Source organism: Ascaphus truei, chromosome 2 (genome assembly GCF_040206685.1).
Source record: "Ascaphus truei isolate aAscTru1 chromosome 2, aAscTru1.hap1, whole genome shotgun sequence".
NCBI lineage: Eukaryota > Metazoa > Chordata > Amphibia > Anura > Ascaphidae > Ascaphus > Ascaphus truei.
Window position 1 is genome coordinate 226,827,448 of NC_134484.1, and position 12,701 is coordinate 226,840,148.

General features: G+C 44.7%; 1 protein-coding gene across 2 annotated transcripts in view; it reads left to right on the plus strand.

Moving 5' to 3' along the window:
- The window catches only part of RETREG1 (reticulophagy regulator 1), a 167,925-nt gene extending 159,940 nt beyond the window's left edge, over nt 1-7,985 (plus strand). For both annotated transcript variants that reach the window (XM_075585924.1, XM_075585925.1), the window contains one exon: nt 1,444-7,985. In XM_075585924.1, coding sequence (XP_075442039.1) covers nt 1,444-1,922 — 479 coding nt within the window. In that variant the 3' untranslated portion in view covers nt 1,923-7,985. The remainder of the gene's footprint in view (nt 1-1,443) is intronic.
- The last annotated feature ends 4,716 nt before the right edge of the window (nt 7,986-12,701 follow it).

A 12,701-nucleotide genomic window follows, 5' to 3' on the forward strand; every position in this document is an offset into this window, starting at 1 on the left:
GGTCTGCACCTGGATTGGGCAGCACACAGACCCTGTCACACCTCCACTCCTGCCACTCAAGGAAGCTGTAGAGGGGTAAACCCAAGATGGGCACTGCCTGCACCTACCAGGACTTACATGCCAGGGAGGGCAGACGTATAGCCAGAACCAGCTATGGCTACACTAGTATGTGGTGTGAACACTAAAATGTAAAGATCTCAGTACTATTTCACAAATATTATTACTTCATGCTCTACAGGCCATGTACCTAAAAGAATAGTTGAGAATAAAGGTGTGTGTTCATTTTTTTAAAATCTAAATATTAAGCTGTTGCATTTTTTTATAAAACAGCACCACCTAGTGGTACTCTGTAGAACAGGAGTGTCAAACTCACTTTGTATGAGGGGCCTGATCAGATTTCAGATCTCCATACTTTCTTAAAATACAGCAGCTTCTCCCCCACATGCTCCCCTCCTCACCTGCTTCTCCCCCACATGCTCCCCTCCTCACCTGCTTCTCTCCCACATGCTCCCCTCCTTACCTGCTTCTCATCACATGCCCCCTTCCTCACCTGCTTCTCCCCCACATGCTCCCCTCCTCACCTGCTTCTCCCCCACATGCTCCCCTCCTCACCTGCTTCTCCCCCACATGCTCCCCTCCTCACCTGCTTCTCCCCACATGCTCCCCTCCTCACCTGCTTCTCCCCACATGCTCCCTTCCTCACCTGCTTCTCCCCCACATGCTTCCCTCCTCACCTGCTTCTCCCCCACATGCTCGCCTCTTCAGCAGCTTCTCCCCCACATGCTCCCTTCCTCACCTGCTTCTCCCCCACATGCTCCCCTCCTCACCTGCTTCTCCCCACATGCTCCCTTCCTCACCTGCTTCTCCCCCACATGCTCCCCTCCTCATCTGCTTCTCCCCCACATGCTTCCCTCCTCATCGGCTTCTCCCCCACATGCTCACCTGCTTTTCCTGCACATGCTCTCCCCTCCTCACCTGCTTCTCCCCCACATGCTCCCCTCCTTACCTGCTTCTCACCACATGTTCCCCTCCTCTCCAACTTCTCACCCAAATACGCTTCTCCCCAGCTTATTAAGCAGCTTAAAAACATTTTTGCAATGGTGGCAATCTTTAACTCCGCCACTCCTTTCTGTACCACATTAGTTTTCCAAATATGATCACGTACTACAGGAATTCCACCACCTCCCATGTCACCCATGCCAAAGTCTGCCAATGTGGAGTGCCCTGGTTAAACAACATTGTTTGTTTTTAATCCCAGTATCTTTATGACTTCCACCAGACTGGTACTCTTGTCTTTTCTCTCTGTTATCTCAGGTGTAAAGCTGTTTCATTCAAAAGTTGTATTCTGTTTTGACCTTTGAAGAATACATAATAATCTTTAGGTATATTTTTCATGTCCACAGTCCAGTCATTTTACCATCTTTGTCTCCTCTCCATTGCCAGATTTAGACCGGCCAAGTGACCAGGAGGAAGCCTTTGCCAGAGACCTGGCAGAATTCCCTTCCCTGGAGAATGGGTCCAATGATGAAGATGACTCCAGTATAGGCCTGCCTCACAAGCAGAAGCGCAAGCACAAGAAAAGAGACCAACCAAGTGGTGAGAAATATTCAGCAGCAGCCCTGTCACTTCTCCTGGGTAACGATCAACCCTTTAACTTAGTCAGCAATGTGGCTGGAGAGATCATCACAGCTGCAGTGTCAGCAGCTATCACAGACCAGTTACAATCAGCCCTGCTTTCCGGACTGCCTCCAGCGGCCAACACAAGTGAGGACACTGACACAGAAGAAGCCGATGACTTTGAACTTCTGGACCAGTCAGAGCTGGAGGACATAGAGGAGGAATTAGGACATGCATCAAGCCAAGATCCAAATGGCAAGAAGCCATCTTCAGGGTTTCTCTCTAGTTTTCTCGGGGGCCATTAACACCTACAGGTCTCCATTTCTAGTACATCTGGGTGAGATGGAACGAACAAGGGAAGACATGCAAATAAACAAGAGAATTAAGCAAGCAGCAGAATAAATTTGGGAAATTGTATAAGCTTTAAGTATTGCTCCCTTTAGAGTTTGTTGTCACCTTAGGCCCAAGTGATACATATCAGCTATCTCACCGATTGTTTCCTATCACACATTGACGTTGTCGCATGGAGTTGAATTACCATGTATGTACTCTCTTGTTACAGGTATGAGCCTTAGAAAGTTGTATGTTAAAATAGAATATGAAGGCCTTTTCATTTTCTTGCCAGGTGAAATTCTAAGGTTTACAGCCAACGTTTTCTTTACTCTCTAGGATGTTTGTGTTCAGTCAATTGTACCTTGTCACAATGTTTAGGAGAAGCTTGTTTCATGCTAAAAGTTGGAGTTCCTTTTAGGTGGAGGTTTTTGTGAGGGTGCTAAATGTCATACATAAGGAATACCTACTGACGCCCCCATTGCTAACACCTATAAATAACCCTGACATGTAACAGAAGATCAGATGCAAATCACAATGCAATGACCTGGGCTGAAGGGCCTTCTCAGTTAATCTCTGCATTTTTGGAGGTAATCAGCAGACTAGAGGGGCCAGTGGTCCTTACCTGCTGACAGTTTCTCTGTCTAATGGAAAACACCTCAGTATGACCCCAGCCAAGTGGAATCCTTAATATCCTTAATAGGGTTTTCCAAATGTTATATAATAAGGATTAGGCAATGTTCACTGAACGTATCCAGTTGAAACATCAGTTCCTATTTTGGTCTATCTCCCCAAAGCAATATTGCCAACATAACTCCATAGCCACTATTCGATATGCTATGAAGACCTTGTCTAGAAATATGCAATGAAGAACAACTTGCCTCGAAAGTTTTCTATTCAAGTGAATGGGTCTTAAAACTTTCCAAGCAAGAAGAAAATGGTTTTGTAACATACTAAATAGGGAGACATGTCACCGTGATATTTTTATTGAGTTCTTCAGTAACTCTGATCTCAGTGTACTGTTGTTCACAGGAGTCTGGCATTTGTATTGTAAATGGAGACTTGGAAAACCAATCCTAGAGTAAAGTCTCATGGTCAAAGAAGTTGGGTCTGAGTGTGGAACATGCAGGTGATTTTTCTCTTAAGGAAAAGCATTTATTGTTACTCCAAAAAAGTATAGGTACTCTATTAATAAATTAATATATAATACAGCATGTTAATTTTCAGACTTTTTTTTATTTTTCCCCCAAATATGAATTGTTGGTTTATGATATTGTACATCACAAAGCTTTTGAATTAACATTTTACAAGTTTACTGTTGAATTGTGAATCGCCTTATTAAGAAAAATTAGCAAATTATGTTAAGAAGGGAATCTTGTCAAGATAAAAAGCATTTTAAGTCAGGAAAAGCAGCAACCTCACAGGTTCTAATCAAATGCTTTCATAAACAATATACATACATACATATACAGTATATATATATATATATATATATATACACATACACACACACACACACACACACACACACACACACACACACACACACACACACACACACACACACACACACATACTTTGCTTTTGTAAGCCTGTAGCCTGAAATACAAGTATAATTGAGAGTTAGACAATTCTAAAAAGGATTATCTATATGTTTGACGTGATGTCAGGTTATCAGAGTGTTAGGGGACCATTCCAATTTTTTTCCTGTGTTATCGCACCTGATACTAAATGATACAGCTGTCAGTGTCACCTGAGTGCCACAATCTGAGATAACTCTATGGCCCAGACCCACAAAAGGGTGCTAAGCTTTAGCAAGCCTTAATTCCCATGCATATGAATGGAAGCTGAGGCGTGCTAAAGCTTAGCACCCTTTTGTGAATTTGGGCGAATATGCATATCAAATGAATGAATTGTGGCAATACTGTTATCTATTTTATTTAATGAGGAGGTACATTTTGCCAAAGGAATAAAAACAATTGATAAAAGCACTTGCAGGCACTTGTCAGCATTTCACAGGTTCTTACCACAATGTTGAGCGACTCATACTGTACATCATCACAGTTCTAAGATTCAGAGCCAACAGGCATTGATTGGCTCATTCATTAGGACGTGTTATTTTTTCTCTTTTACTGTTGCCCATTACTGGGTTCCATTGCATAAACCAGCTTGAAATGTCATCATGAATCCTCTAAGTCATTATTTGCTTTTAACTTTAAGAAATACAGAACCCTTTGAAATGTTACTATGACACACAGGGAACACCAGCTTAGCTATCGTACAAATATTACTGCCTTTGTATTACATACAGTAGGGCCCCGCTTTACAGCGTTCCGCTCATACAGCGTTTCCCAATGTATACCCATATTTATTAGGTTCGGTGCTTGTTCTGTTTTTCCGGGCTATCTCAGCATGACGCGCTCAGCAGCTGAGTATCCGGCTGTCACTAAGCAACAGTTTTAGCGCATGCGCAACTCTTTGTCAGATGCCATTTGTCAGCGAAACAGTCGGTTTACAGTTCTGCATCTCTGTTCTCAAAGGTACAATACAGTACAGTAGGGCCCCGCTTTACGGCGATTTCCGCTTTACGGCGACGGCCTGGAACGGAACCCGTCGTATGAGCGGAGCCCTGCTGTATATATTTTGAATAAAGAAATAACATTGAAGCAACAATGCCGTCTACAATTCTCCCCTCCCCCACCTCCCCCCCCATCTTATCTGAACCGACGTCTGGGGGAACCGCAGGTTCGGTACTCACTCCAGCGGCCAATAGGAAATCTGCAATGTTAATCTGAGAGATGTTGTTACGGTTTCCTATTGGTGACCCCATGGCCATGTTTGAAGTCTGTGGCCATATTTGAAGTTTTTTGGGGTCAAAACCAGCACAAAAATACTTACAAGTATTACGAGATCCAAGGGGTCTCTGGTTGCCGGGGGGGGCCACCGTTTCATATAAAATAAAGAAAACATACATTTCCTAGGCGGGATTACTGCTTTAAAGTGCAATCTTTACATACAGTATAACGCATCATTTGTCTCATTACAAATGTAACATTGTAATAACCTCTGAATTCATCAGTAACATTTAAAAAAAATGTATTTAGGAAACTTTATTGTGTTTTGAACAATAAAATAGCAGCCATTACCAGTTTGTCTTCTTGGTCCTCTTGCAAACTCCCACAAACCTCGGGGTTCCATGGAACACAGGTGAAAATCAGTGATCTAAATAAATAGTAGATAGACCACAAACACTTTTGTCCGAGCTGTCATAGGGCAGAAAGTAAGCAGCTTAATATGTCACCTACTGTAGTTTCAAACAAATTGATATTACAAAATGTTTGAGCTGGGCCATGGAATGGAACACAGTAATGTAACAGACAAGGTCTCCTCGATCCGTTTCTTCTTTAAGTTTGGAATAAGCTATCATCTGCTGTTTGACATATTTGCTGCAAATGCTCTGCAACAGTTAAAAGTCCTTACTCCGGCCACATTTGAGTAATATGTGGTTGGTCTCATGTTACCAATTTAGGTAAACGGATTTATTTTCTCTTTTAAATCTTTGTTTAAACTCACTGTTTTATAAGGATAGTAATCACATCTGTGGCTTAACATGGACTATTACCGTATTGCACATTCTTTTCTGCAGAACACCTGGCTTCAGAATTTGCACCAGCCAGGGTATTATTGGTCAGTTAGATCAGGGGTGCGCATAGTTTTTCCTCTGTGCCACCCTGTTGGCTCCTCCCCCCGGCACGTCCCCCCCTTAACTTGTCTCCGTATTTCTGATGTCACGACATGATGTGACCGTTGCCATCGCGACGTGTCGCTCGAAGCCGCCGGATATAAGGGACCTTATAGACACCTCGTGCTCCCGGGAAGAGCATGGGGCCTCTGCAAGCGCCGCGTGTCCCCCCCACCCCGAGAATTTTGCGACCCCTCCCCCCCCCGTTTGCGCACCCCTGAATTACATAAGTTTCCATTTCTGATATTTATTTAAACAATATTTATGTAAACAAAGCATACACAACTTAGTTTGTCTATAACTCCAGCACTTTATTTTACTATATTGCTACGTGTGAGTTTTGTATGTTTTCGCTATTGTTAAGTATGTTTTCTTCCCACGTGTTTTATGCCAAACTGTTATAACAATGACAAAATCAAGTTTACCTTTATACAATGACAATCTTAAATGGCTTGTCTTTTCGGTGACCCACTCCCAGGAACCCCCGTGGTTCAATAGGTATTTATTTATTTTTGCTACTGGCATTTTCAGGAGAAAACATGGCAGCCTACAACATAATTGGTGAGGAGCCAATGGGTAATGGGAACAACCTTCTGATACATAATATTCCCATAATGCATTGTCTCATTGGTAATGGTGTTGCTGGTATCCAATTATTCCTACCAACAATGTTGGGTGCAATAAGTCCAGTATCTGCTGAACCAGAATGATGCTACTATTTGTGCCCTGACAGAGCTCTGGTTCAAGTGTCTAAAATCATTTTTGGGAGGAAATGCTGCTTTGAGTCTAAATTGTCTGTACAAGTTAAAAACCACTGCCAGTTTTCACAAAGGAAACATGTCTATACTGTGTTGTGGTGTAAATTTATTTTGAAGCTTCAAATGCTCATTTCTGTACACTAAAGAATAATTGAGTTCAACACACATAATTAGAATAATTGGTTTTGTTTAGTACCGACCTGTTATGCAGAATTGTGCATAGCCTTAAGGGGCACGGTGAATCAATGGAAGAGTTAGTTCCTGAAGACACTGGAAGATACAGTTTACTACAGCTTTGTATTAAAAAGACATTGGTACAGAACTGGGATTCAATTTAAATTAAGCCCCATGTTTCATGAAAAATATATTGCCTGTCTTCTGGATCTATATATTTAAAAAAGTAAATGCTGAATCGTTGTTCTAGTCCTTACAGCTACCATATCTTGGGCTATCATTGAGATGTTAGATGCCCTATGTGGTGTTTGATTAGTGACGCTAGAAAATCTACTTAAGTGGTTTATGAATCAAGGCAAAAGTGGATACATTTGGGGGCAAAGACTTGATACACATCTATGAAAGGGAAAAAAATGCTATTAATTTCTATGGCATTTCTTTATTTGATACACATGGTGCAATTCCCCCCCATTTGCCTTGATTTATACGCCTCCAAGAGTGTAATTCTATATGCTCTGAAGAGGCCGATGGGGATATTTTCCACTGAAAACCCCAATATGCTGTATATCAATGAGGCATTTTGGACGGATAATGCCATATTTGCCACTTTGGAGAATATAGAATGACCCCCTAAGACTTAATAAATTCATCAGTGGAGATATTGAAGTCCCCATCTAGTTTTTATACAGAATAATATTTGTATAGTGGAAGCACTTTCTAGTATGTATGCAGATAAATGTCTTAAATGGAGATGGCCTCACAAATACCTAGCTTTATACAAACCAGGTGCCCGGGTCAGCATGAAGACACAAGGAATCCTACTTGGCCTTTAGACATCCCGTATTCTGCACAATAGCTTAGATCATAAACTCTTTATCTAGTCTTTTTGTAGACCTCTCGTCTTTATGTAGACCAATGGTGTGACTGGAGGAGACTATGTATAGACCAGTGAATTGTCATAACAGTGTCCATTTAATAAGGAGAAAAAAATATGTTCCTTAGTAGGAGAAGAAAGTTTTAAAAATAAATAATGCACTTTATTGTTTTATCAAACAAAACAAACCTTGTTAATCCATGCCATGGCCACTTTAATTGTGAGAACAGGAAGGACAATTATAAATGGAGTTTACTATGTCTGTTTGTGAATAATCTTTGTTTCTGGTTTTACAATAGAACAATTAGGACTAGATGTGTATTGTATTTTCATTTTTTTTTTTCCAACTACATTTTGCTGAAGGATGCTCAAAAAAAAAACAATGCACTTTGATATGTTACTAATTGATGGTGTTCTGTACGCATACGGTGGAACATGAAATGATTTAGGGCTCAAATAATAAACAATAAAGTGAACATTTCAAAATGGATTTGTTGTCGTTGGGTGTTTTGTAAAGGGCTTGTTAAGTCCATCTGTACAAGACCACAGGAGGGGGGGGGGGCACGAATACCTAGATAAGTAGTCACAAGAAGATCATGTTATATTGAAGTCATGTCCCAATGATAAGAGGAAATATTGCCAAAGCTCTATCGGAAAATGTGTCTGGTTGCTGGTGGCAACTGTGAAGTGACGCATATGTGAAGTGCTTCCCCAGAAATCTGCTACAGAGGAAATGTAATCTAATAAACATAAGCATCGCCCACAAATGTATTCTGATCCACAGAGACATTTAAAGCCGCAATCCCCTCTATTCACCATAAACAATACATACTTACATCCTTTTTACCTCTGTGAAGTCCCTTTATTGCAGATTTCTGCTGTTACAGTATTAGCAATATCACCCATTTTGGCCTTCTGTAATTGCACTCTGGAGATATCCCTGGCTGAAAAACTGCCTGTTTCTTTAGTTTACAGGAAGAACATTGCATCAAGGTTTAAAAATACAGTGTATATATATATATATATATATATATATATATATATATATATATATATATATATATATATATATGTAGCCATGTGTAAAATTGGTGTACAGATCTCTCTCATGCTGGCAGTAATCCTGGTAAGAAGGCAGGGTTGCCAGTAGTGATCATGGAGGTTTGCCCTCAAACCCCTGTGATGTGTCATATATGTAGCAAAGGAAGTGACAGCATGCTTTGTGTCCACTGTTAGTGACACAGAGGTGGGTCTTTCTGGAGCCTATATATTACACAGCACTCCCAAAAGTTAGGTCGTTCTTCTTCTCTGGCGGCTGGTTCAGAGTTGGAGTTCAAGGTCTGCAGCAGTTCATGTCTGTCAGAGTGGCCAAGGGACAATCTATTACACACTGTGTCCAGGGACCTGGCACAGCTGGTGGTCTCCCTTAGGGGAGAGATGGAAGAACAACTCCATTAAAGAGACAGGAGGAACCTTCTGCATGGAGGGTCTCTACAAGATGTGCTCCTAAGTGTCGGCCGTTGTGATGGGCAGTCTGCCAGAAACATGTCAATAAAGATGTCCATGGAAAGACCTTTCTTGCCTGGGAGTGGAGTTACTCAGGGAGAAGGTGCACTTAGGAGTTCCCCGTTAGAAACTCCTCCCTGCTACCGTAGGGATCCTGATGGGGTGGAGGCGCTGTACCAAATGTGAGTAGGACTCAGAAAACTACCTCAGACGCCTGTCATGGTGATATCCCCAACAATATTAAGCGGGAGACTCAGGAGTCCTGTTGCCAGCAGGTGCACCACACTACATACATGTAATTGGGATAGTTTCTCACATATGGGGTCAGGATCAGAAGGGCCCAGAGGGAAACACTGTTACATTTGGAGGCGCTGCTGAGATGCCTATCAACAGGACAGCTTTTGCTAGGCACACTGGAAAACAGGAGAATATATGCTGCCAGTCAGTGCTGTGGAAGGGACGGGAGCCTAGGGGTAGTCAGGAGTGTGACGGTCCGCTCGCAAAGTACACCCTAGGGCCTTGAATGGAGTAAAGTGGGTCTGGAGACAGGGCTATAGCTGTTCAGGTCACCTTGAGGCAGCTAGTCATAGGATGCCTGAGGGGATAGCCTGGTTAACGCGGGTCAGGAATTCCTGAGAGGATCTGTGTTAGAGGTAGCCAAGAGAGGTTGACGCCCTAGTACTGCATGGGAGAAGCCAGAGTACTCTAGCCAGTAACCAGACTACTTACCACAAAGCACATACTGGAGGGAAGCAGATACAGCATACAGTGAAAGAGTGAGCCTAGCCTGAGGTAGTGCAACATGGGTCAGACATACATGAGATACATGTAGGAAGGTGCACTGGCATTCTTTATTGCATCGAAATGCAATGTGCGATCGCAATCAAAGTGTAAAAATGGCGACTGAAAGAAATGATGTTCCGCGCGGTGCGGAGAGTCCAAAATGGCAGCTCGCGCCTGATGGAGAGAGCGCACGTGGTGTGTGTACCACTGAGGATCAAGCTACAGAAGGAACTTTTGTTAGTTTGCTATGGAGTGGCGCTAAAGCAGTGGCTGTGCCGTTTTTGTCCTGCCTAGGAGCCCGGGGTGCTGCCTTGGATGAGAGTGTTGAGGACATTGCTATTATATGTGGAGAGAATGGAGAATCTGATTGCCAGGCGGTGATCACAACACAAACTACCTCAGCTGCTAATGTGAATGGCCGTGCAATCCAAAATGGCGGTTCCCGCTTCCCTGGGAGACCGTGTGGGCCGTGTGAAGAGAATTCTGCAAATCATAATGTTGCAAGGAGTTGGCCGGGAGAGGCGCGAAAGACAGAACCCCACCCTGCTGGGAAAAGTGGCGCGAAACCTGTGGCCGCGCCCTCCTGGACTGTGACAGGCTCAGAGCCAATTCTGGGTCACCAAGTGAATCTGTGGGACCCTCCTCTGATATCCACCAGGGGAGGGGTCCTTGTATCTGCCAATTGAAAACGGAGCTGACTGAGGGAGGAGCTATAGGTGCGCTTCCTGCCCCTCAATTGCGAGGAGCTGGTGAACAGGAGAGACTGCGGTGTCGAGTGTCTCCCTTAACCAGTGTGACTAAGAGTGCAATGGACATTGCTGTACACCCCTACCTATTGCCAGGAGGCTTCCTGGTCATGAAGGCGGGTGGAAAGGAGACGCTGCAGTGCCTGTGCGCTCAATGCAGGCTACCCGGCGGAGAAGCCAGCACCACTGCAAGATGCCCCCAGTGTGGAATACACTATCTATGGGCCGTGGAGTCATTTGTGCCTGGGCACGTCGCGGAGGCGGGAGGAGAGACAGCCAAGCTGACTGCTGGAGCCTCGCCCAAAGTGAAAACGGAGAAGGCCAATCCTGGAGAATGGGGATCTTTGCTGATGATAGCACCTGAGAGAAAGGAGATTGGGGCCTGCAACCGCAGCGAGAACCCGGAACCTCGCTGTTGGTCCCCTGCGGAAGTACCATTACCAGCGTCGGAGTCTGCCTCGTCGGACGAGGAGCAAGCAAGCCCGACATCGGTGGTGATGCGCCTACCGGCGGACCACTACAGCGGTGCTGAAAAGGAGCCAGCACTTACCTGTGATGTGGAGGAGCCGAGTCTCCAGAGTTCGTGATCGCCTGAGATGATGCGACCGGAGTGGATGAGTCCCACGGCCATGGCGACTCAGATGATGAAAGGAGAAGAGGATCTCATCGCAAGCCCGCGGAGTGGTGAGATACCCTCTTCCCTCCCTCAGGCTCCGATGAAGGCGGCAGAGAAGGAAGGCCTAGTCCAGGCCCCAGTGGAACAGCGGAACGAACCATCGCGTCCGGCACTGGATGTCGTACTGGAAGAGGAAGTTCCAGTGGGGGACCCCACCCAAGATGGCGCCGTGTACCGCGAGATGGATGACGTCACTTCCGGCGGACACAGCGGAGCCTACTGGAAGCAACCAGCATCACCACGACCGCCGTGCTGCACCAGGTTGTCCGGAACGGAGAGGAGCAAGAGTCGGCAGGCTACGAGGAATTCGGGGAAACAAGAGACGGGTGAGCCTTACCCACTCAACGCTGGCACTGGCCGAGGTATTGCCAAACTGCGGATAGTAGTACCGCATCGCCAGCACACTTCTCCCTTTGCCCTGCCCCCGTCCATTGCCCAAACCTCTGCCCCTGTCATCTCGTCATCCGGGTCCCTGTCTAGCCAAGGGTGGTCTGCGGAGTTCCGGGATACCTCTGAGGAGCGGACTGGGTCAGCTATGGACGGCGGGGAATGTTTTACTTCCGATGAAGGATCGGGGAAGGAAATGATTGCGTCTGAGATGTATACAAGAACGAGTTCTATTGATTATAATGCAAATGTGAGGGGTAGTCCTAAACGCATTGGGTCAGCATCTAGGTCCACAGGAACATCAGGAGTTTCTTCTGGGGGAGAACCGGAGGAAAGTGAGATAACGGTATCAGTGAGAGAGCGGGCTGTAGAGAAAGAGACCAGATGGTGGGCTCCGATGTTTGAGGGGTATGAGGCCTGGTTGGATCGTACGCGGTTCATACTTATACGGGGCAATATAGTTGATCATTGGTGGGATATAGGTGAGTACTCCAAGGAGGAACGCCTGGAAGAGTTGATTAAGCGATGGTATGACCTTCAGAGGGGCATTGTTACTCTACGGGGGTCCTCTATCTTATATGATGCAGTTGCTCCTGAAGAACCATTGTCCTGGGTACTGCCAGGCAAGGCAGGCAAGAAAAAGTTGATTCGAATCATCAGGGCTGAGAGTGCCATAGTTGCAAGATACAAAAGGTCTCATGGTCTGGAATATCCATATGTACCTGAACCTCTCATGCAGGACATAGAGGATAACAGGGATGCCTGGCTGAGGGAGACTATTGAGGACTATACCATGTCTAAAACTGATCATGTAGCACATAAGACAGAGGAAAGGATCTGCTATCTCATGAGGGTATGGAGTGTTGGGTGCAACATATACATGCACAAAATGGAGTATAGAGAATGGCAGCCCCGATCTTATAGTATTACAGTGCAGGATGCTAATGGGAGGGAGGTGAAGAAACCTGACCCTAGGCACTACTACTAAGTAAATTCTCCTATGGAGTGGTTCAAATGTGCTGCTGTGACCAAACTGGCCTATGTGATTATGTTCATGCTGAGAAGAGGCATTCTGTAATAATGTATGCATATGCTAATGTATATTGTT